Below are 24,594 nucleotides of genomic sequence, written 5' to 3' on the forward strand. Positions count from 1 at the left end.
GTCACCTCTAGGCGCGACACAGCAGCACCTAGAGAACTTGTTCCGGGCAAGTTTATAGCCTCTGACAACTCTGACAACGACCACGAGATCAATATAACCAGTGACGAGAACCGCCAGGTGTTTGAAGCAGCTGGCAGCAGCAGAGAGAGGGTATTGGCCCTGCTGAGACCACCCAGGGATGCTGCCGGGAGGGTCATTGCCATGCCCCAGAGTGGTGCCAGTGGTGGTGCCAACAGGAGTACCAGTCCCGAGGAGTGTGTGTGTTACATCTGTGGCAGCGGGATGTGGCAGGGCGGGAGGTTCCGTGTGTCTGTGCAGAAGCAGGAGAGGGCAGCCAGCGAGCCCTTCTTCCCCTTCCTGTGGTTACACAGCCCTCCCCCTGGCGCCATGCCCCTCACCCCGGGGGGCACCACCCTGGTCTGTGCCAGCTGCCACACCTCCCTCATGCAGCAGTGGCAGGGCTTCCAGCTGGCCGACGTGCCCGTTCTCCAGCGCCTCTACGTGGTCCCCCTCAACGAGGGCTCCTCCACCCCTGCACCAGCCTCGGGCCACACTCCCTGCATCACTCCCCAGGAAAGGCAGCCCTCAGAGCCCCCGGACCGCCTACCTAAGTCTCAGGCTTCCTGCGAGGCCTGTTTCCTCTGTGGCCAGGAGTGCGGGCGGGATGTGAGGGTGGCATATGCACGGGTCGGCATGGGAAAAGCCCGCGGTGCCATGTATTTCCCCTTCATCAACCTGCTGCCGTGCCCGCCTGGTGCCCTGGGAGTGAGGAACGGCCGGGTGCACTGCTGTCCTCCATGCTACGCCATCCTGGAGGAGATCTGGGGGGCGTACCGCCTCAGCCTCAGTGAGGACCTCATCACCTCTGTCACCTCCTTCCTGGGGAGGTACCACACAGCGCTGGCCACAGGTGGAGCTGGACTGGCCCATTCCCAAAAGGGGGTGTCCTCCTCTTCCTCTGGCCATGGTGGGTCTGTATCAGTGTGTTACCTGTGTGGGACACAGCTAGGGGTCGGGGGGGAGTTCCAACTCCATGTCAATCCTCCCGGGCGCTGTGGAGAGAGAGAGCCCTTCTTTCCCTTCCTCACCATCCACCCTCCCGCTCCCCGCGCCAAACCTGCCGACGCCACCGGCCTGGTGTCAGCATGTGCCCTCTGCTATCACGACCTGCATGCCCAGTGGGCTCAACATGAGAGCCAGGGTTCTGCCACCTCCAGCTCTACAGCCCCAGGCCCAGCCTCCTCCACCCCCCAGCCGGCCAGCTCTCCCTGGGCCAGACAGTACAGCTGCGAGGCCTTTGTGTGCTTCTTCTGCAGACAGGAGCAGAGGCGTCAGGGGGGGCTGTGTGCGGTCACAGTGGCCAGGCTGCCTGTTTTCCTGTACGCCCCGCGCGGGCACCGCACCCTCCTGGTGGATGATGGGAGGAAGCTGGTGATTGGCTCGTGTGTGGAATGTAAGTCCATGGTGCTGGCGGGACAGAGCATGCAGCAGGAAAGAGACAGGGACAGGGAGGGACAGGGAGACAGGAGGACAGAGTCACCTCCCACTACATCACGCCCCAGACATAAGGTAAGACACAGGTTTGGTTGATGCTCAAAGTTGACTATTGTGGGTGTGTTGTATATTTTAGTGGTGCAGTATGCATCCTTTTAAGTAGATTGTGTGCTTGTTCATGTCTGTTAGCTATTGGTTTGTGTAACCTAACTTGATGTTTGTGGATTATTTCAGTCGTTTAAGTGCGCCCGTGCCTGTCTCTGTGTGTAGGTGGATTATTTCAGTCGTTTAAGTGCGTCCGTGCCTGTCTGTGTGTGTAGGTGGATTATTTCAGTCGTTTAAGTGCGCCCGTGCCTGTCTGTGTGTGTAGGTGGATTATTTCAGTCGTTTAAGTGCGCCCGTGCCTGTCTGTGTGTGTAGGTGGATTATTTCAGTCGTTTAAGTGCGCCCGTGCCTGTCTGTGTGGATTATTTCAGTCGGTGCGCCCGTGGTCTGTTTATTAGGTGGATTATTTCAGTGTTTTGCGCACGTGCCTGTCTGTGTGTATAGGTGGATTATTTCTCCCCCATTGTGTGGGAAAGCTGCTCTGAAACAGGGAGAAGTGAGAGTTGGTGTGTTCTCGAGTGTTATGGTTGTGTGTGTGTGTATGCACACACCCATGTGTTTGTGTTGTGTGTGTGTGTGTGTGTGTGTGTGTACTTTTAGCTCTCTGACTGGCAGTGGGTGTGAGCAGTGCAGGCAGGGGGTCGTTTAAGCACCGGAGCCTGTCGTTAGAAAATTCTCAAACATTTGGATCAGAACTCTAACAGTACACAACACAGAAAGAAGTGGGGATTTAGGTGGCCACCACTGGCCCCGTTCTCTTCTTGTGTGTTTACAAGTGTGTGTTTCTGGCCAAGTCTGTTGGTTTTTGTACATTGTTTTGGCTGTATACAGGATTCCATACGTCAGCTGTGTGTGTGTGTGTGTGTGTGTGTGTGTGTGTGTGTGTGTGTGTGTGTGTGTCTGTCTGCGAGGCTACTACAGATTGTATCCTTTATCAGATCAACTAGATACGGCTGATATCCATTAATGATAATAAGAGACTGTGTCAGGAACAGCTGTGAACTCTCCATTAGACAGTGTGGTGTAATGATCATGTCTGTTTAGAAAAACAAACATTTATCCAGTGTAAAGTATAGAAAGCAGAGGATTTAGACTCATCCAGTCATGTGTGTCTTACAAGTGTGTGTTTCTGGCCAAGTCTGTTGGTTTTTGTACATTGTTTTGTGTGTGTGTGTGTGTGTGTGTGTGTGTGTGTGTGTGTGTGTGTGTGTGTGTGTGTGTGTGTGTGTGTGTGTGTGTGTGTGTGTGTGTGTGTCTGCGAGGCTACTACAGATTGTATCCTTTATCAGATCAACTAGATACGGCTGATATCCATTAATGATAATAAGAGTTTCCTCTGTGTCAGGAACAGCTGTGAACTCTCCATTAGACAGTGTGGTGTAATGATCATGTCTGTTTAATAAAGCCTGCTCTATCCAGTGTAAGTATAGAGCAGAGGCTAGACTCATCCAGTCATGTGTCAGTCTTACTGTAGTGTGTGTGTGTGTGTGTGTGTGTGTGTGTGTGTGTGTGTGTGTGTGTGTGTGTGTGTGTGTGTGTGTGTGTGTGTAATCATGCAGTGACTGATTCAGTGCTGCTGTTGCTGTTACTTCACAGAGTGAGACCTCTACTCTCTCTCATGAATAAATGGAAAAAGGAGAATAGGTTTTGTAGATGAACTTGTAGCATTAGACCTTGTTTCACGGAGGCCACAGCAACAGTTACTGTTGCTACTAATTACTGCTACCGAGATGAATAAAGAAAAGCAATGTCTGCAACTCTGGTAGGCTGCCATGGTGATTTAATCAGATGCACAAAAAATATTTTTTTTTATCCGAGTATAGCACGGTGAAAAACACCTACTGAAATAAGCTCTAGAGCAGGGATGGACAACTCCAATCCTCTGTGGTGTCACGCTTTTACCCCATCCCTAGCAAAAACAACCGATTAAACTAATCGCTTTCTAAACTGAAGATCGTGATTAGTTGACTATTGGAGTCAGATGTGTTAGCTGTTCGTTGAAGTGTGTGATTTAAAGTGGGACTGCAGATAGAGAGGATGGAGAGAGGAGAAAGAGAGGAGGGAGAGAGGATGGAGAGAGGATGGAGAGAGGAGAAAGAGAGGAGGGAGAGAGGAGGGAGAGAGGATGGAGAGAGGAGGAAAGAAGAGGGAGAGAGGAGGGAAAGAAGAGGGAGAGAGGAGGGAAAGAAGAGGGAGAGAGGAGGGAGAGAGGAGGGAGAGAGGATGGAGAGAGGAGGAAAGAAGAGGGAGAGAGGAGGGAAAGAAGAGGGAGAGAGGAGGAAAGACGAGGGAGAGGAAAAGTATAGGAACAAGGTCTTCATTAAGATACACTGTTCGGACTAGAGTTGATGAAGGAATCCCACAATACTTTTTCTCACGCTGCAAGAATGCATGTTTAGAGTGATGCTACTCAACAGAGCAATATTTACAGTGTGAAACAGAGAGATGCTCAACCTCATAATCAAAGATCGTTCTCTGCATGTGAACTATTTTATTGTTGAGGTTCCAGGTTTTGATGGAGTATGTCTGTCATAGTGCTGGTGTTCCATCCTGAGGTCCAAGCAGACACAGCAATGGGGAGGTGGGGATGTATTCATAAATAATCATTGAATCCCAGTAGTCTGAACATTTTACTCCCGAGAGAGCAGAGATCAGATCATACAGTAAAGTAAGAATACCTGTGGGTATCGTTCAGCTGTCCTATACTTTTATTTTCTCTCTCTCTTAATTTAAGGGCTTTATTGACTTGGGAAACATATGTTAACATTGCAAAGCAAGTGAAGTAGATAATAATAATAGTAATGCCCTTTTCTTGTGGCAACAGGTCAAAAATCTTGCTGCTGTGATGGCACACATTGGGTTTGTTTTCAAAGTCTTTGTGGGTCTGTCTAATCTGAGGGAAATATGTGTCTCTAATATGGTCATACATTTCTCAGGAGGTTAGGAAGTGCTGCTCAGTTTCCACCTCTCTCTCGCTCGCTCTGATCATCAGGTATGTATATCAGATCACACCCTCAGAGGGAATGCTAGATCAGAATCCGCTAGATCAGACTCCGCTAGATCAGACTCCGCTAGATCAGACTCCGCTAGATCAGAATCCGCTAGATCAGAATCCCGGAGCAGGCTTACTTGCTTTGGGGTTAGTGGTGTGTGAGGGATTTGAGGAGTCTGAGGGGTGCAGGTGACAGAGCTGTTTTTGGCCTGGGCCAGGCAATGACCTCATGGCTGAGGAAGTGCTTAGAGGGGCTGAGTGTGTGTGAGAGAGCCAGGGTGTGAGAGGGGCTGAAAGGGGGCGGTGGGGGCCTGGGAGAAACAGGTGCCGTGTCCTCCAGTGACACGCTATCTGGCCCAGAGAAGAACTGTCATCGCTCTCATGTCACCAGAGGAGAACCCATCTGCTTCCCCAGACCCCACCCCCTCTCCTTCTCACCCCTTCCCTCTTTCCTTCCCTCTACCCTCTGCTCTCTCTTCCCTCTCTCCTTCCCTCTCTCCTTCCTCCTTTATCTCTAGAAAGCAGAGGGAGGAGGATGTGTGGGAGAAAGGGGGTGAATATGGAGAGAAGGGGTGAGAAAATGAACTGCAAAGTAACGGGTTGACTTTGTCTTTTTCATTTTTAGAAATTTGAACTAAGAATGGCATAATCAAGTTACTGTTGTAAAACAGTAGAGGGATGGGCTGGGTTCTGCATATGCACCTGCCTTCACCTACTGATGAGTACCTGCACTGTGGTGTGTGTGTGTTGCGTGCATATGTGCATGTGTGTCATTTAATGTACTTTGTTAAAATGAGGTCTTCCTGTCCGATTCCTCGTTAAGATCTCAATAAGGTCTAAATTAGCCCACGCAATGAGAGCTGCTACTGCTACTGTCTCTGCTAGCCAGACATGTTAAATATAGTAGACTCCAACACACACACACACACACACACACACACTTTCACACTTTCACATTATTCACATACGCAGCTGCTACTCTGTTAATGATCTATCCTGATTGCCTAGTCACTTTTACCCCTACCTACATGTACATGTTACCTCCATCTGTCTTACTTTTGAACTCTGCAGTGTTGGGAAAGGGCTCGTAAGCATTTTACGGTAAAGTCTACACCTGTTGTATTCGGCGCATGGGACAAATACAATTTCATTTGACACACACACACACACACACACACACACACACACACACACACACACACACACACACACACACACACACACACACACACACACACACACACACACACACACACACACACACACACACACACACTTGCGTGGTGGATGGATGGTTAACATGTTCCTTGAGTGTAAAATGCATGTTGAACATGACCCTCTGACTTCCCTGTCAGACTCTGTAGACCACCACTAAACCACCACTAGACCATCACTAGACCACCACTAGACCACCACTAAACCACCAATAGACCACCACTAGACCACCAGAATGTCTTAGTGGAGTCATACACATCCAACCAACCAGTCTTCAGGTCAAAGGCCCAATCCCATCCTAACTTCACACCATTTTGGTGAACAAATGAAATTAAAATAGCTTATTTGTCTTGTGGGGATAAAATAATACTTTGTTAGTTAAAGTGTGATAGAGACTACTAAGGAAACGAAAACACTCTCAGTATGTCACTGGTATGGTTGTGTTGTGTCTGCCTCTAAAGTCAAGGAGATGACACAATGATCAATGTCCTACTACACTAAGTGGAGCCACGCTAGAGATGACATGGGATCACCCACAGACGTGTGTGTGTGTGTGTGTGTGTGTGTGTAGTGGTCTGCTGAGGCTCTGTTCTGGGTGGTTGATTATCGTTGACCCGTAGGAAAAGTGGAGACAGGTTTCTGCGTCCGAGCTCAATCAGTGTGCCACTGTCTGTCTGTCTGTGTTCCTGTTCAGAAATGAATGTAGGAGTCAGTTATTATATGTGTGTAAATGTGGCCGTGATGTATACATTTGAATGTGTGTGTGTGTTCTGTGTGTTTGTTTGGAAAGAGTATGTTCTAACTGCACGGCCCATATCCTGTGAAGAAGGTATTTGCTGTCACAGGAAAAACATTCTGGCATCGTGACACTGTCGCCTGCACAGATTTATTACTGAGAGGAGAGGAGGAGGGAGGGAGGGAGAGGGGAGAGGGGGAGTCTGGGGTGGGGGAGATCACTGGAAGGTTTGTATGTGTGTGTGGGGGGGGGGGTTGTAATCAGAAATAGAAAGGTAGAGGTGGTACCCAGTCTCAGTCTCATGTCAAAATTAGACGTTCGTCCATGTTTCTCAAACGTCAAATTTTGAAGGTGTAAGAAACGTCAGTTTAGGCATTAACTCTGAATTTTTAAGGTTAGGGTTAAGTTTAGGCATTAACTCTGAATGTTTAAGGTTAGGGTTAAGTTTAGCCATTAACTCTATATCGTTGAGGTAAGGGTTAAGGTTTGGGATGGGACTAAAAATCTCAAAAACAACTTTTTATCACTGGATTCTGACATTCAACCTTTTGCACCAGAGGCAGATGTTTACCTACTTGAAGGTAACAGCGCTCACTGTTGCCCCTAATGGTCCATTTCCACATCATCTCCTGACATCCTCACACGTGGATGGATGTCTAGTATTGACTTATGATATCCGTACACTGTAAGAGCATTGAAAGCAGTGGAGCAGAGAGGAAGGAGAAAGGAATGAATGGAAAATACTAGATAATAGGCAGTCAAAGACAAAAAGCGAAGAGGAGCAGTGAGACAGGACTTTATGTCTCAGAGATGGGAGATGAGAGGAGGGGAGTTAGTGGGATCTGTAGTCCAGCCAAAGAGAACAGAGCAGAATGGAATCCCATTTCTCATTAATACATCATAAAGGGTCACTGCAGGAAATACTACATTATCCAGGGGGCCACAGGGGAGGTCTGTCTCTGTGGAGAGAATGGAACTCTAAGGTTATGGTTGTGTAAGGTTATGTTTGTGTAAGTGTGTTGGTATGTGCTTTTTGTATACACATGTTTGTGAACCTGTGTGTGTTTGCCTGTGTGTGTGTGTGTGTGTGTGTGCCTGTGTTTAGCGCTTGCGGTTTGCTATTTTGATGTGGTTCCTACAGGGACAAACCCCCTGGGCTGTTTGACACATTGTCAGTCTGCTCGAGTCTGAACACACTGGTCCACTTAGCTGTGAAACCCTAGACCCCTATGATGGGTCCCCCAGAACTCAGTCCGGTTTTAAACTTGCTCTTGAAAGTTGTAATAGTAGAATGCACAAGGTACAATTTCTAAATAGGGTAGTACATCATCAGTTCCTCTTATCATGTCAGTCATTGCATATCTTAGAGAGCTATTTATAACTTGTCAGAAATGTTATTTAGGTTTTTTAGCCCATGGACATTGTTGTCATTTTTTTGTCACTCAAATATCACATGAATTGCAAGAAAATAACTTTAAACCTGCAACAATCCCACCACCAACAAGAGCGGTGTGAACAGTGTGTGTCATGAACAATTATGGTGCCTATAGAAATAGACGTGGTGTGTGAGCACAGGGGTGGGTGCGTGGGATGTTCCCCAATGCTAGAAGGGGTTCCCCAAGTGAAAAGGTTTGCACCCCTGTTCTAGAGCAGCTAACAAGACCCCTGTCCCACTCACTGGGACAATGCATAGACAGAAGGACATCCACAAACAGCAGACAGGGTTGTGATTTTGGCTCGACAGACACTTGGCTTGCTCCGCATATTGGAGCCAACGTTGGCATTGATAAAGGAAATGACATTTCAGATAGATGACATTCAATTGAATTATTTCTTTTTTTATTATCAGAATCAACATAAGTGATGATAGTTATGCATTTGGAGTAGTCTAGGGGTCCAAATCCTACCTTAAAATACACATGCATATCTTATTCATAAATCATATTGATGTCATTGACAACATTATAGTTCCATGTACATATCTTAAGTTAGGATTGAGCCATGAGAGGCTGTATTCTCCAGTAGACAGCTGGCAGAGTGACGGACTGGTTGGCGTTTCAGATGGAATCCACAGCTATTTCTGGGGATTTATTTCACAGCTCCTGAAGGGGGATTTTCATTCAGCTCTCTGAGGCCGATATCTCTATGACATTACATCCAATGACCCAGATCCCAGCACTGATCCAACTACAAACATCCAGATTTCAACAGCCTTGTGAGGCCTTAGAACCGTCTCTCTCCGCCGCTGCTCGTGTCTTCACTGTCTTACTCCTCATCACTCAAACAGAGGGTGTTTCATACCCCCTGCCAAATAGAACACCCTTCAATCCCTCCACCCTCACTAACAGCTGCTCCTCTGTCCAGTACCCCTCCGCTGTTCCGCTGTTCCTGTGTTAGCTGGGCTATAGCTAGGCAGAGGCAGCCTGACACCATAGTGCGAGCCTCATACCTCACACCTCTCCCACCCTATGAAAGGGGGAGATAGTGCTGCCCACAGCCACCGCCTGGAATGACCCTGTCCCCCGTCCCCCGTCCCTCGCTGCACGTACACGAACACACATCATGCTGGCTCAGAGAGGAAGTGGACCTGGGCTCATTAGAGGTCAGAGGTCACACAGGTGGAAGTGGACATGGTTAGTGTATCGACACTACTAACTGTCTCAGGAATCGGCCAGTCAGAGATAAAGTATAATACATGTTTATAATGTTGAGTTATTATTGAATGGTTTTCAAGTTCAGTTATTTCTTACTTATAGTGAAGAACCACAAGACACATATAAATGAATAAAAGTCAATGATCCTGAATTTGATCTTGACAAGACAATTTTGAATGCTGTACAGATTGTACAAATTGGACTCCATTGTGTTAGCATAGAAAATATGAGTGGTTTTGTCAAATTTTCTGGTGTGTGTGTGTGTGTGTGTGTGTGTGTGTGTGTGTCTTTAGTCTGCCAGGGTTGGAGAGTCTGAACTCAGTGTGATTGCTGAGACTCTAGAGTCCCATGTGAAAATAGCTCAGTGTGTGTAGCTTGAGTGTGTACAGTGCCTTCGGAAAGTATCCAGACCCCTTGACCTTTTCCACATTTTGTTACGTTACAGCCTTAAATTTATTAAATTACCCCCCCACCCCTGCAAAAGAGGTTTATAGAAATGTAGGTAATTTATAGAAAATTGAAAACTGAAATATTACATTTACATAAATAAATGACCCTTTACTCGGTACTTTGTTGAAGCACCTTTGGCAGCGATTACAGCCTCGGGTCTTCTTGGGTATGACGCTACAGGCTTGGCACACCTGTATTTGAGGAGTTTCTTCCATTCTTCTCTGCAGATCCTCTCAAGCTCTGTCAGGTTAGATGGGGAACGTTGCTGCACAGCTATTTTCAGGTCTCTCCAGAGATGCTCGATCAGGTTCAAGTCCGGGCTCTGGCTGGGCCACTCAAGGACATTCAGAGACTTGTCCCGAAGCCACTCCTGCATTGTATTGGCTGTGTGCTTAGGGTCGTTGTCCTGTTGGAAGGTGAAACTTCGCCCCAGTCTGAGGTCCTGAGGTCTCTGGAGCAGGTTTTCATCAAGGATCTCTGTACTTTGCTCCGTTCGTCTTTCCCTCGATCCTGACTAGAGTTCGCAGTCCCTACTGCTGAAAAACATCCCCACAGCATGATGCTGCCACCACATTCTTCACCGTAGGAATTGTGGCAGGTTTCCTCCAGACGTGACGCTTGGCATTCAGACCAAAGTGTTCAATCTTGGTTTCATCAGACCAGATAATCTTGTTTCTCATGGCCTGAGAGTCTTTAGGTGCCTTTTGGCAACCTCCAAGCATGTTCCTTTTTCTGAGGAGTGGTTTACGTTTGGTCACCCCACCATAAAGGCCTGATTGGTGGAGTGCTGCAGAGAAATTTATCCTTCTGGAAGGTTCTCCCAACTCCACAGAGGAACTCTGGAGCTCTGTCAGAGTGACCATTGGCTTCTTGGTCACCTTCCTGACCAAGGCCCTTCTCCCCCAATTGCTCAGTTTGGCCGGGCGGTCAGCTTTAGGACGAGTCTTGGTGGTCCAAACTACTTCCATTTAAGAATGATGGAGGCCACGGTGTTCTTGGGGACCTTCAATGCTGCAGACATTTTTGGTACCCTTCCCCAGATCTGTGCCTTGACACAATCCTGTCTCGGAACTCTACGGACAATTGGTTCAACCTCATGGCTTGGTTTTTGCTCTGACATGCACTGTCAACTGTGGGACCTTATATAGAAAGGTGTGTGCCTTTCCAAATCATGTCCAATCAATTGAATTTACCACAGGTGGACTCAAATCAAGATTAGAATCATCTCAAGGTTGATCAATGGAAACAGGATGAACCTGAGTTAAATTTTGAGTCTCATAGCAAAGGGTTGGAATACCTATGTAAATGAGGTATTTCAGTTTTTTATTTATATTAAATTAGCAAAAATGTCTAAAACTCATGTTGCTTTGTCATTTTGGGGTATTGTGTGTAGATTGCTGAGGGAAAATGTTTTAAAATTCATTTTAGAATAGTTTTGAAAAAGTCAAGTGGTCTGAATACTTTCCTGACGGTACTGTGTGTGAGCTGTATATACAGTGTGTGTGTGTGTGTGTGTGTGTGAGCTGTATATACAGTGTGTGTGTGTGTGTGTGTGTGAGCTGTATATACAGTGTGTGTGTGTGTGTGTGTGTGTGTGTGTGAGCTGTATATACAGTGTGTGTGTGTGTGTGTGTGTGTGTGTGTGTGTGTGTGTGTGTGAGCTGTATATACTGTGTGTGTGTGTGTGTGTGTGAGCTGTATATACTGTGTGTGTGTGTGTGTGTGTGTGAGCTGTATATACAGTGTGTGTGTGTGTGTGTGAGCTGTATATGTGTGTGTGTGTGTGTGTGTGAGCTGGATCTTGTGTGTGTGTGTGTGTGTGTGTGTGAGCTGTATATACAGTGTGTGTGTGTGTGTGTGTGTGTGTGTGTGTGAGCTGTATATACAGTGTGTGTGTGTGTGTGTGTGTGTGTGTGTGTGTGTGTGTGTGTGAGCTGTATATACTGTGTGTGTGTGTGTGTGTGAGCTGTATATACTGTGTGTGTGTGTGTGTGTGTGTGAGCTGTATATACAGTGTGTGTGTGTGTGTGTGTGTGTGTGTGTGAGCTGTATATGTGTGTGTGTGTGTGTGTGTGTGTGTGTGTGTGTGTGTGAGCTGTATATACAGTGTGTGTGTGTGTGTGTGTGTGTGTGTGTGTGTGTGTGTGTGTGTGTGTGTGTGTGTGTGTGTGTGAGCTGTATATACTGTGTGTGTGTGTGTGTGTGAGCTGTATATACTGTGTGTGTGTGTGTGTGTGTGTGTGTGTGAGCTGTATATACTGTGTGTGTGTGTGTGTGTGTGTGTGTGTGTAGCTGTATATACTGTGTGTGTGTGTGTGTGTGTGTGTGTGAGCTGTATATACAGTGTGTGTGTGTGTGTGTGTGTGTGTGTGAGCTGTATATACTGTGTGTGTGTGTGTGTGTGTGTGTGTGTGTGAGCTGTATATACTGTGTGTGTGTGTGTGTGTGTGTGTGTGTGTGAGCTGTATATACTGTGTGTGTGTGTGTGTGTGTGTGTGAGCTGTGTGTGTGTGTGTGTGTGTGTGTGAGCTGTATATACTGTGTGTGTGTGTGTGTGTGTGTGTGAGCTGTATATACTGTGTGTGTGTGTGTGTGTGTGTGTGTGTGTGAGCTGTATATACTGTGTGTGTGTGTGTGTGTGTGTGTGAGCTGTATATACTGTGTGTGTGTGTGTGTGTGTGTGTGTGAGCTGTATATACAGTGTGTGTGTGTGTGTGTGTGTGTGTGTGTGTGTGTGTGTGTGTGTGTGTGTGTGTGTGAGCTGTATATACAGTATGTGTTTCTGTGTGTGTGTGAGTGTGTGTGTGTGTGTGTCTGTGTGTCTGTGTGTGTGTGTGAGATCTACTTTGAACACCTTTTATTTGAATCACTCTGTTCTGTGAGTGTCTGTCTGCATATTGTATATCTACACTGTACACTCTTTAAAGAAAAGGTGATATCTAGAACCTAAAATCCCCATAGGATAATGCTTTTTTGGTTCCAGGTATAACCATTTTGCATTCCATGAAGAACCCTTTCCACAGAGGGTTCTACATGGAACCCAAAACAGGTTCTCCTATGGGGGAGAGATGGAGGGCCTGGTTAGGCTTTCAAGTTCTGTGTGTGTCCAGTCCTCTAATAATTGTCCCCTGTGCTTGGGATAGTGGGATCTTTTCAGGACATGGCACCACTCATGGCATTTGGACCTGGGCCATGCCTCCCCTCATATCCTCCCGTCTCTCCCTCCTGCCCCCTTTTCATTGTTTTGGGAGTGCAGTGTTGACTCAGGAAAGGGACAGCAAGAATGGCCTCTCCCTGCTCTCATCCCCTGTTCTCCCCTCTCTCCCCCTCCTTTCCATTCCCCCATTCTCCCCCATTGTGGTCTGTTCAGTGTTGCTTGAGGGCAGTACAGTCAGGGCCAGGCTGAATGGCTTGGTGAGAATAGCTGCTGTGCTGTGTGAATGAGGTCTGTCTGTATTGTGTGGAGGCCAGCTCACTGGCTGGGTCTCCCCATGCTACGCCTGGAGCTGCTTGAGTCTGGCTCTGTACAGGCCAGGGGATCTGGGCCAGGACAGAGAGGGAGGACAGGCCACTGTGTTCTCCTCTGTCATAGAAAACAACAACTATATGACAACATGATCTCCATTCATTTGTGCTCTTCATTCATTCAGTAAACCTGTTCTGTTATACAAAAGACCACAACGAGACCACATGTTGGTTAGTCACTTACTTCACAGCTGGCCTGTAGCTGACGTGGTCTGTAGACCATAGACTACTACCACATTGTGCCCCAGACCTAGACACCTGACATGTGCCAGCCATTAGAGGTCAGGAGGCTAGCATCTGTCTCAGTGCCTGGCATAGAATGGCATGGCCAGGGGTAAAGGAGCAGGCTGGACGCTGGAGAAGTTCCCCAGTGCCTCCCCCCCCCCGCTCTTTTCCCATGGCCCTGGTTTTACTAGGGTTTTATACCAATGTAATTACAGAGTAGAGACAGTACTGTAACGATGTAACTACAGCCCAGCTCTTTCTCTCTCTCAAACACTCCCTCACTCCCAAACTCTGCAAATTTACTTCACCCCACAAGCCAGAGGAAACAAACCTCACAGAGTGTGTGTGTGTGTGTGTGTGTGTGTGTGTGTGTGTGTGTGTGTGTGTGTGTGTGTGCGCCAGGTGGTTGGGAGCAGTAGCAGGTGTTTGCTCTCCGAAAACATGCAGGCAAAGCAGCTGGACTGTGCCACAGCTGTGTGTGTGTGTGTAGCACCTGGACACAGCTGGACTGTATGGCAGGCAGTAGCTAATAGAGGAACTGTGTTTCTGGCCAGACGAGAGCTCCTACACTCAGCCTGTTCAACACGTTATAGTATTCATTTCACTAGCTCTCCCTCTCTCCCCCCCCCACACACACACACACACACACACACACACAGAGTTCCATTGCCAAAATGCTTTATTTTTATTCTCTTTACCCCTTGTTCTTTCAGGTCTGCTTTTATTTCTGAATGTGTCATTTCAGAGTCATTTGAAGGGGTGAGGTATGGTGTTTTGGTGATGTGTCATTTGAAGGGGTGAGGTATGGTGTTTTGGTGATGTGTCGTTTGAAGGGGGGAGGTATGTTCTGGTGATGTGTCATTTGAAGGGGTGAGGTATTGTGTTTTGGTGATGTGTCGTTTGAAGGGGGGAGGTATGTTGTTCTGGTGATGTGTCATTTGAAGGGGTGAGGTATTGTGTTTTGGTGATGTGTCATTTGAAGGGGTGAGGTATTGTGTTTTGGTGACATGTCATTTGAAGGGGTGAGGTATTGTGTTTTGGTGACATGTCATTTGAAGGGGTGAGGTATTGTGTTTTGGTGACATGTCATTTGAAGGGGTGAGGTATTGTGTTTTGGTGACATGTCATTTGAAGGGGTGAGGTATGGTGTTTTGGTGATGTGTCATTTCAGAGTCATTTGAAGGGGTGAGGTATGGTGTTTTGGTGTATGGCAAATACAGTAGCAATGTGTCTGCTTGTGAAAGGGGTCTGCTCTGCTTTGCTCTCGTCATGCTTTCCTCCCCACCTTTCCCTCTCTCCTCCTCTCCCTTTCTCACCCCTCTCCCCCTATTCTGCTGATAGTCCTAATGAGGTGAGGAGAGCAGGGTTCTGTAGCACCTCTCAGTTTAGGATGCCATATCAGGACAACTGGTCATACCAGCAGCAAGGGGGAGAGCTCAGCCAAAATAGACACCCACACCTGGCAATATACAGTATACCCTATACACAGCCAACCAATCAGGGACTAGGTTACTGAACCCCCTAACACACCCAGCTAACCAACCAGGGATTGGGTTACTGCAGTGTACCCCTTAACTGTGCAGGCCAAAGCCAACCAATCAGGGAATGGCCAAATAGGTTTGTTGCCTCTCTTCCCTCTCACCCCCTCTCAGCCTCTCTGTAGCCCTCACCCCCTCTCAGCCTCTATGTACCCCTCACCCCTCTCAGCCTCTATGTACCCCTCACCCCCTCTCAGCCTCTCCCCCCCCCACTCCCTCTCAGCCTCTCTGTCCCCCTCACCCCCTCTCAGCCTCTCCCCCCACTCCCTCTCAGCCTCTCTGTCCCCCTCACTCCCTCTCAGCCTCTCTGTCCCCCACTCCCTCTCAGGCTCTCTGTGCCCCTCACCCCCTCTCAGCCTCTCTGTCCACCTCACCCCCTCTCATCCTCTCTGTACCCCTCACCCTCTGTCAGCCTCTCTGTACCCCTCACCCCCTCTCAGCCTCTCTTCCCCCCTCAACCCTCTCAGCCTCTCTGTCCACCTCACCCCCTCTCAGCCTCTATGTACCCCTCACCCCCTCTCAGCCTCTATGTACCCCTCACCCCCTCTCAGCCTCTCCCCCCCCACTCCCTCTCAGCCTCTCTGTCCCCCTCACCCCCTCTCAGCCCCCCCCACTCCCTCTCAGGCTCTCTGTGCCCCTCACCCCCTCTCAGCCTCTCTGTCCACCTCACCCCCTCTCATCCTCTCTGTACCCCTCACCCTCTGTCAGCCTCTCTGTACCCCTCACCCCCTCTCAGCCTCTCTTCCCCCCTCAACCCTCTCAGCCTCTCTGTCCACCTCACCCCCTCTCATCCTCTCTGTACCCCTCACCCTCTGTCAGCCTCTCTGTACCCCTCACCCTCTGTCAGCCTCTCTGTCCCCCTCTCAGCCTCTCTGTCCTCCTCACACCTACTCCTCACTTCCTACTGCAACCCCACTGTCTCACATTAAGAACAGAACAAACTGGCATTAAGAACAGAACAAAGGGAACGCTTCCCTGGTCAGCTCCATTATTAGTTACATTGTTTTAGTTTGAATGTGCAGACTGGCATTAAGAACAGAACAAAGGGAACGCTTCCCTGGTCAGCTCCATTATTAGTTACATTGTTTTAGTTTGAACTGGCATTAAGAACAGAACAAAGGGAACGCTTCCCTGGTCAGCTCCATTATTAGTTACATTGTTTTAGTTTGAAACAGAACATTAAGAACAGAACAAAGGGAACGCTTCCCTGGTCAGCTCCATTATCAGTTACATTGTTTTAGTTTGAATGTGCAGACTGGCATTAAGAACAGAACAACGGGAACGCTTCCCTGGTCAGCTCCATTATTAGTTACATTGTTTTAGTTTGAATGTGCAGACTGGCATTAAGAACAGAACAAAGGGAACGCTTCCCTGGTCAGCTCCATTATTAGTTACATTGTTTTAGTTTGAATGTGCAGACTGGCATTAAGAACAGAACAAAGGGAACGCTTCCCTGGTCAGCTCCATTATTAGTTACATTGTTTTAGTTTGAATGTGCAGACTGGCATTAAGAACAGAACAAAGGGAACGCTTCCCTGGTCAGCTCCATTATCAGTTACATTGTTTTAGTTTGAATGTGCAGACTGTCATTAAGAACAGGACAACGGGAACGCTTCCCTAGTCAGCTCCATTATTAGTGCAATGCCTCTTAAATGTTTTGGAGATTATTTTGTTTTCCAATAACTTAAAATGAGCGAGGAAAAGGCCATTCTTGAACATGGGGTGAGACATTGTTACTAATTTGTAAATAAAGCCAGTTTGTTATTTAGAATTATTCATTTATGTTTTTAGAGGAAGAAAAACCAAAAACCTACAGTCATCTCATGGGTCTCCCAGTCAAAGCCGGCACGGGTATTGAACCAGCATCTGTAGCAACACAGCTTAGACCATAGCGCCACTCAGGCGCTGTACAATGTGACCGGCCGGGAGTGGGCTACACTACTACAGTAAAAGCAAAATAATCCTAGCAAAATAAAATCATAATAACATTAGTGTAACAATAGTTTTAGTAAGTAATACTGAAGTCGTACACAATTATCAGTGTCTATTTAGGTTTATGTCGCCCAGTCATTGTCAGATAGACACAGTAGGACGCAAAAGCCTAATCAGTGCTCTAACTCCTCCTTGGTCTGGTCTGGAGCAATGAAGTGGTGACGCAGGATACCCTACTAAACCACAAATGACCTCTAAGTCCCGCGGCGTAAGCTCGCAACTTTTAACCTCTAGCGTCGAGCAATCCCGTATCCGGGAGCGTAATCATAGCCTCAAGCTCATTAGCATAACGCAACGTTAACTATTCATGAAAATCGCAAATGAAATGAAATAAATATATTGGCTCACAAGCGTAGGCTTTTGTTAACAACACTGTCATCTCAGATTTTCAAAAAATGCTTTTCAACCATAGCTACACAAGCATTTGTGTAAGAGTATTGATAGCTAGCATAGCATTAAGCCTAGCATTCAGCAGGCAACATTTTCACAAAAACAAGAAAAGCATTCAAATAAAATCATTTACCTTTGAAGAACTTTGGATGTTTTCAATGAGGAGACTCTCAGTTAGATAGCAAATGTTCAGTTTTTCCGAAAATATTATTTGTGTAGGAGAAATCACTCTGTTTTGTTCATCACGTTTGGCTAAGAAAAAAACTCAAATTCAGTCATTACAGCGCAAACTGTAAAAAGGCTGGCACTAAGACAGCGTTGAATTAGCTGTATTCCGCCATAAGCAAACAAGAAAATGCTCAACCAGAGGCGGCGCTCCTAGTAGCCGGGAACTTTAATGCAGGGAAACTTAAACCACCTATAATCCACACACAGAGATGCATACAAAGCTCTCCCTCGCCAGTGACTAGATCAATAAAAAAGTGGTCAGATGAAGCAGATGCTAAGCTACAAGACTGTTTTGCTATCACAGACTGGAATATGTTCCGGGATTCCTCCAATGGCATTGAGGAGTACATCACATCTGTCATTGGCTTTATCAATAAGTGCTTCGATGACGTTGTCCCCACAGTGACCGTACGTACATACCCCAACCAGAAGCCTAGGATTATAGGCAGCATCCACACTGAGCTAAAGGCTAGAGCTGCCGCTTTCATGGAGTGGGACTCTAACCCGGAAGCTTATAAGATATCCCGCTATGCCCTCCGATGAACCATCAAACAGGCAAAGCATCAATAGAGGACAAAGATTGAGTTGTACTACACCGGCTTTGACGCTTGTCGTATGTGGCAGGGCCTGCAAACCATTCCAGACTACAAAGGGAAGCACAGCTGAGAGCTGCCCAGTGGCACGAGCCTACGGGACAAGCTAAACTACGTCTATGCTCGCTTCAAGGCATATAACACTGAAACAGGCATGAGAGCACCAGCTGTACCGGAATACAGTGTGATCACGCTCTCTGGAGCCGATGTGAGTAAGACCGTTAGACAGGTCAACATTCACCAGGCCGCAGGGCCAGACGGATTACCAGGACGTGTACTGCGAGCATGCGCTGGCCAACTGGCAAGTGTCTTTACTGACATTTTCAACCTCTCCCTGTCCAGAGTCTGTAATAGCAACATGTTTTAAGCAGACAACTATAGTGCCTGTGGCCCAAGAACACAAAGGTAACCTGCCTAAATGACTACCAACCCGTCGCACTCATGTCTGTAGCCATGAAGTGCTTTGAATGGCTGGTCATGGCTCACATCAACACCATCATCCCAGAAACCCTAGACCCACTCCAATTTGCATACCACCCCAACAGATCCACAGATGATGCAGTCTCTATTGCACTCCACACTGCCTTTTCCCACCTGGACAAATGGAACACCTATGTGAGAATGCTATTCATTGACGACAGCTAAGCATTTAATACCATAGTGCCCTCAAAGCTCATCAATAAGCTAAGGACCCTGGGACCAAACACCTCCCTCTGCAGCTGGATCCTGGACTACCTGATGGGCTGCAGCCAGGTGGTAAGGGTAGGTAACAACACATCTGCCACGCTGATCCCCAACACAGGGGCCCCTCAGCGGAGCATGCTCAGCCCCCTCCTGTACTCCCTGTTCACTCATGACTGCACGGCCAGGCATGACTCCAACACCATCATTACATTTTCAGATGACACAACAGTGGTAGGCCTGATGACCGACAACGACAAGACAGGCTATAGGGAGAAGGTCAGAGACCTGACCGTGTGGTGCCAGGACAACAACCTCTCCCTCAACGTGATCAAGACAAAGGAGATGATTGTGGACTTCAGGAAAAAGAGGACTGAGCACTCCCCCATTCTTATCGACGGGGCTGCAGTGGAGCAGGTTCGAGAGCTTCAGGTTCCTTGGGGTCCACATCACCAACAAATTAACATGGTCCAAGCCCACCATGACAGTAATGAAGCAGGCACGACAAAACCTATTCCCCCTTAGGAGACTGAAAAGAATTGACATGGGTCCTCAGATCCTCAAAATGTTCTACAGCTGCACCATCGTGTGCATCCTGACTGGTTGCATAACTGTCTGGTATGGCGACTGCTCGGCCTCCGACCCCAAGGCACGACAGAGGGTTGTGCGAACGGCCCAGTACATCACTGGGGCCAAGCTTCCTACCATCCAGGACCTCTATATCAGGTGGTGTCAGAGGAAGGCCCTAAAAATTGTCAAAGACTCCAGCCACCCTAGTCATAGACTGCACGGCAAGCGGTACCGGGGAGCCAAGTCTAGGTCCAAGAGGCTTCTAAACAGCTCCTACCCCTAAGCCATAAGACTCCTGAACATCTAGCCAAATGGCTACCCAGACTATTCGCATTGCCCCCCCCCCTCTATGCATAGTCACTTTAACTCTACTTACATGTATATACTACCTCAACTAACAGGTGCCCCCACACATTGACTCTGTACCGGCACCCCCCTGTATATATAGTTATTTTACTGCTGCTCTTTAATTACTTAAACTTTTATCTCTTATTATTATACATATTTTTAAAACTGCATTGTTGGTTAGGGGCTCGTAAGTAAGCATTTCACTGTAACCTGTTGTATTCGGCGCATGTAACTAATAAAATTAGATTTATAGTGCCAGGGCTGCCACACTGTGTAAATCTCCTGTTTAGTTTCCTAGGGAAAGAGTTTGGCACGCTGACACGGCTGTGTCCCTCTGAGAGAGACACACATACCAGAGAGAGATAGAGATGGCATGAACATGGCACAGAGCTACTGATCCCACATCAGTCAGTTGACAAAAGCCAGGGTAGCTCAACAAGCACCCTGGGTAATTTGTGTCAGCATGTCTATTCTCGCTCACTCTCTCTTTCACACACCTAAACAAATACACACATTTTGACAACTGACAACTGTTGTTGTTCTGCTGTTGTTATTAGTGAAGGTGGGGAAATCCAAACAGTTACATACTGGGATATTTTTTCTGACGGTATATCGTATCGTTTTGAAAATATTGCAATATTATTTCTGCTCTAGTTGGCTGTACCTGCACCAGACTCGTGAGCCAATTTGTTTTCAGCACTTTTATTTCCATGACTGATCAAAACATTTTCTCATGGCTCTCGCTTGTCCCTCTGCAGCAGACATATGGTGAGAAATATGTTTGAAACATCGAATCGCAACAACATCACAGTATCGGCAGTTAAGTATGGTGATCATATCGTATTGTGAGGTCCCTGGCAATTCCCAGCCCTAGTGGTCATAGCCAGAAATGTAGTGCTTATTTGTGTCCAGTAGAACATAAGCCTATACCACAGATGGGCAACTTTGATGGGGGTGGGGGCCACCATGTTTCTTGCAATTCTACTCATTTTTCAATGGGGCGGAGAGAAATGTTTGCAGTTCATATGATATCTGAGTGAAACTGACTAACAAAATCAATGGGGGCCTCCCGGACAGTAATTCAACCATTATAACAAGTTTAGATTAGAGGTCAACCGATTAATCGGCATGGGCGATTAATTGGGGCCGATTTCAGGTTTTCGTAACAATTGGTAATCGGCATTTTTGGACACCGATTATGGCCGATTACATTGCAATCCACGAGGAGACTGCGTGGCAGGTACCTGTTACGCCAGTGCAGCAAGGAGCCAAGGTAAGTTGCTAGCTAGCATTAAACTTATCTTATAAAAAACAATCAATCGTAACATAATCTCTAGTTAACTACACATGGTTGATGATATTACTAGGTTAAATAGCTTGTCCTGCTTTGCATATAATCAATGCAGTGCATGTTAATTCATCATCCAATCACAGCCTACTTCGCCAAATGGGTGATGATTTAACAAAGGCGCATTTGCAAAAAAAGCACAATCATTGCGTGAATGTACCCAACCCTAAATATCTTTTGCCTTTCTTTAAATCAAAACACAGAAGTATGTTTTTTTTTATACCTGCATGTTTAGTTGAAAGAAATTTATGTTAGCAGGCAATATTAACTAGGGAAATTGTATCACTTCTCTTGTGTTCATTGTACACTGAGTCAGGGTATATGCAACAGTTTGGGCCGCCTAGCTTGTTGCGAACTAATTTGTCCGAATCTTACATAATTATGACATAACATTGACGTGTGTGCAATGTAACAGCAATATTTAGATTTATGGTGCCACTCATTCGATAAAATACGGAATGTTTTGTCAAAATTATAGTTTCAAGGTTTGACCATGTTAATGACCAAAGGCTTGTATTTCTATGTTTATTACATTATACTTAAGTCTATGATATGATAATTGATAGAGCAGTCTGACTGAGCGGTGGTAGGCAGCAGCAGGCTCGTAAGCATTCATTCAAACTTTACTGCGTTTGCCAGCAGCTCTTAGCAATGCTTGAAGCACAGCGCTGTTTATGACTTCAAGCCTATCAACTCCTGAGATTAGTCTGGCAATGCTAAAGTGCCTATTAGAACATCCAATAGTCAAAGGTATATGAAATACATATGGAATAGAGATAAATAGTCAACGGGTCATAATTCCTATAATAACTGCAACCTAATATTTCTTTACTGGGAATATTGAAGAACTGGGAATATTGAACCACCAGCTTTCATATGCAAGGAACTTAAACGTAAGCTTTTTTACATGTCACATATTGCACTTTTACTTTCTGCTCCAACACTGTGTTTTTGCAATATTTAAATCAAATTGAGCATTTTTCATTATTTATTTGAGACTAAATAGATTTTATTTCTGTATTATATTAAGTTAAAATTAGTGTTCATTGTTCATTCAGTATTGTTGTAGTTGTCATTTTTTTCTTATATATATAAATTGGCCCGATTTAATCTGTATTGGCTTTTTTTTTGATCCTCCAATAATCGTTATCGGTATCGGCATTGAAAAATCATAATCGCTCGACCTCTAGTTTAGATAGCTGGCCGCTAAACTAATTTAGCAATCTAAAAGCAAATATCTGACGGGCTAATTGACTGACTGTCATAGCGAGAAAAACTGCTGATGCAAAACCACATTTTGAAATGGCACATTTTGTATTCTACTATTCTAACTCAAAACAGTAAATTCAGACCCCGACTGAGTTAAAAATAATATATATATATATATTTATTTGATTGATCTGAGGGCCTTCAAAAGCGGCCAGTTGCCCATCCCTGGCCTACACAGTATGTTCTTCTATATGCGCACCATCACCCCGTATTGGCAAGTAGACCAGGCTAGCTAAATGCTATTTTGTGACCAGCCTGCTTGGCCTGAGAGGTTTCCCATGGACCGACAGTGTGTCTGGACCTACAACTTGCAAATGTCCTAGTCACAGTAGTGAGTGACTAATGTGCAAAGCATATAGCCTTGAGGTCTCAACAAAGTAGCCAAAGTGGTTAGCCACTAGCTTATAGTTAACTTGTCACAAATATGCTCAAGTCTGGTTGTTAGGCTAGGAACTGGAGTTATCTTGTTATGGTCATTGCCAAATCCTGTCATCATTTTGTGCTGCTTAGTGAGACCACAAAACATTTGTGTCCGTCCATCTTTGTGTCTGTCCATCTGTCTGTGTCCGTTAATTTTGTTAATAGGAAATATTCCTCCAAAGATAACCTCTCAATGTCTCGTCCTAACCTTCCAATAGAAGACATAAAATAGAGCAGAGGGGATTTCAATGTTTTTATGTTCTCCTCTCTTGCAGGGTGCTGTAAAAATAGCACTTGGTTTGAGTTAGGAGCCAGGGGTCCTCTCTGTCTTCTCTCCCTCATCTCCTCTCTCCACATGTCTCTCCATGTTCCCTCCCCATCTCTCTCCCCATCTCTCTCCATGTTCCCTCCCCTTCTCTCTCCACATCTCTCTCCATGTTCCCTCCCCTTCTCTCTCCCCATCTCTCTCCATGTTCCCTCCCCATCTCTCTCCCCATCTCTCTCCATGTTCCCTCCACTTCTCTCTCCCCTTCTCTCTCCATGTTCCCTCCCCATCTCTCTCCCCATCTCTCTCCATGTTCCCTCCCCTTCTCTCTCCACATCTCTCTCCATGTTCCCTCCCCTTCTCTCTCCCCATCTCTCTCCATGTTCCCTCCCCTTCTCTCTCCCCATCTCTCTCCATGTTCCCTCCCCTTCTCTCTCCCCATCTCTCTCCATGTTCCCTCCCCATCTCTCTCCCCATCTCTCTCCATGTTCCCTCCCCTTCTCTCTCCCCTTCTCTCTCCATGTTCCCTCCCCTTCTCTCTCCCCATCTCTCTCCATGTTCCCTCTCCATCTCTCTCCATGTTCCCTCCCCTTCTCTCTCCACACCACTCTCCATGTTCCCTCCCCATCTCTCTCCATGTTCCCTCCCAATCTCTCTCCCCATCTCTCTCCATGTTCCCTCCCCTTCTCTCTCCCCATCTCTCTCCATGTTCCCTCTCCATCTCTCTCCATGTTCCCTCCCCTTCTCTCTCCACACCACTCTCCATGTTCCCTCCCCATCTCTCTCCATGTTCCCTCCCCATCTCTCTCCATGTTCCCTCCCCATCTCTCTCCATGTTCCCTCCCCTTCTCTCTCCACATCTCTCTCCATGTTCCCTCCCCTTCTCTCTCCACAACTCTCCATGTTCCCTCCCCATCTCTCTCCATGTTCCTTCCCATCTCTCCCCATCTCTCTCCATGTTCCCTCCCCTTCTCTCTCCACACCACTCTCCATGTTCCCTCCCCATCTCTCTCCATGTTCCCTCCCCATCTCTCTCCATGTTCCCTCCCCTTCTCTCTCCATGTTCCCTCCCCTTCTCTCTCCACAACTCTCCATGTTCCCTCCCCATCTCTCTCCATGTTCCCTCCCATCTCTCCCCATCTCTCTCCATGTTCCCTCCCCATCTCTCTCCACATCACTCTCCATGTTCCCTCCCCATCTCTCTCCATGTTCCCTCCCAATCTCTCTCCATGTTCCCTCCCCATCTCTCTCCCTATCTCTCTCCATGTTCCCTCCCCTTCTCTCTCCCCATCTCTCTCCATGTTCCCTCCCCATCTCTCTCCATGTTCCCTCCCCTTCTCTCTCCCCATCTCTCTCCATGTTCCCTCCCCATCTCTCTCCCCATCTCTCTCCATGTTCCCTCCCCTTCTCTCTCCATGTTCCCTCCCCTTCTCTCTCCCCATCTCTCTCCCTTCTCTCTCCATGCCCCCCCATCTCTCTCCATGTTCCCTCCCCTTCTCTCTCCCCATCTCTCTCCATGTTCCCTCCCCTGCTCTCTCCCCATCTCTCTCCATGTT

General features: G+C 47.0%; 1 protein-coding gene across 1 annotated transcript in view; it reads left to right on the plus strand.

The window, feature by feature from the left end:
• gse1b (Gse1 coiled-coil protein b) overlaps positions 1 to 24,594 on the plus strand; it is a 408,220-nt gene that overhangs the window by 1,315 nt on the left and 382,311 nt on the right. Inside the window, 1 exon segment of the mRNA XM_064992255.1 lies at positions 1 to 1,569. This exon segment is cut by the window's left edge and continues 1,315 nt beyond it. Within this exon segment, the coding sequence (XP_064848327.1) occupies positions 1 to 1,569 (1,569 nt within the window).

The sequence above is a fragment of the Oncorhynchus masou genome, chromosome 2 (assembly GCF_036934945.1).
Source record: "Oncorhynchus masou masou isolate Uvic2021 chromosome 2, UVic_Omas_1.1, whole genome shotgun sequence".
In the NCBI taxonomy this organism is placed as follows: Eukaryota; Metazoa; Chordata; class Actinopteri; order Salmoniformes; family Salmonidae; genus Oncorhynchus; species Oncorhynchus masou.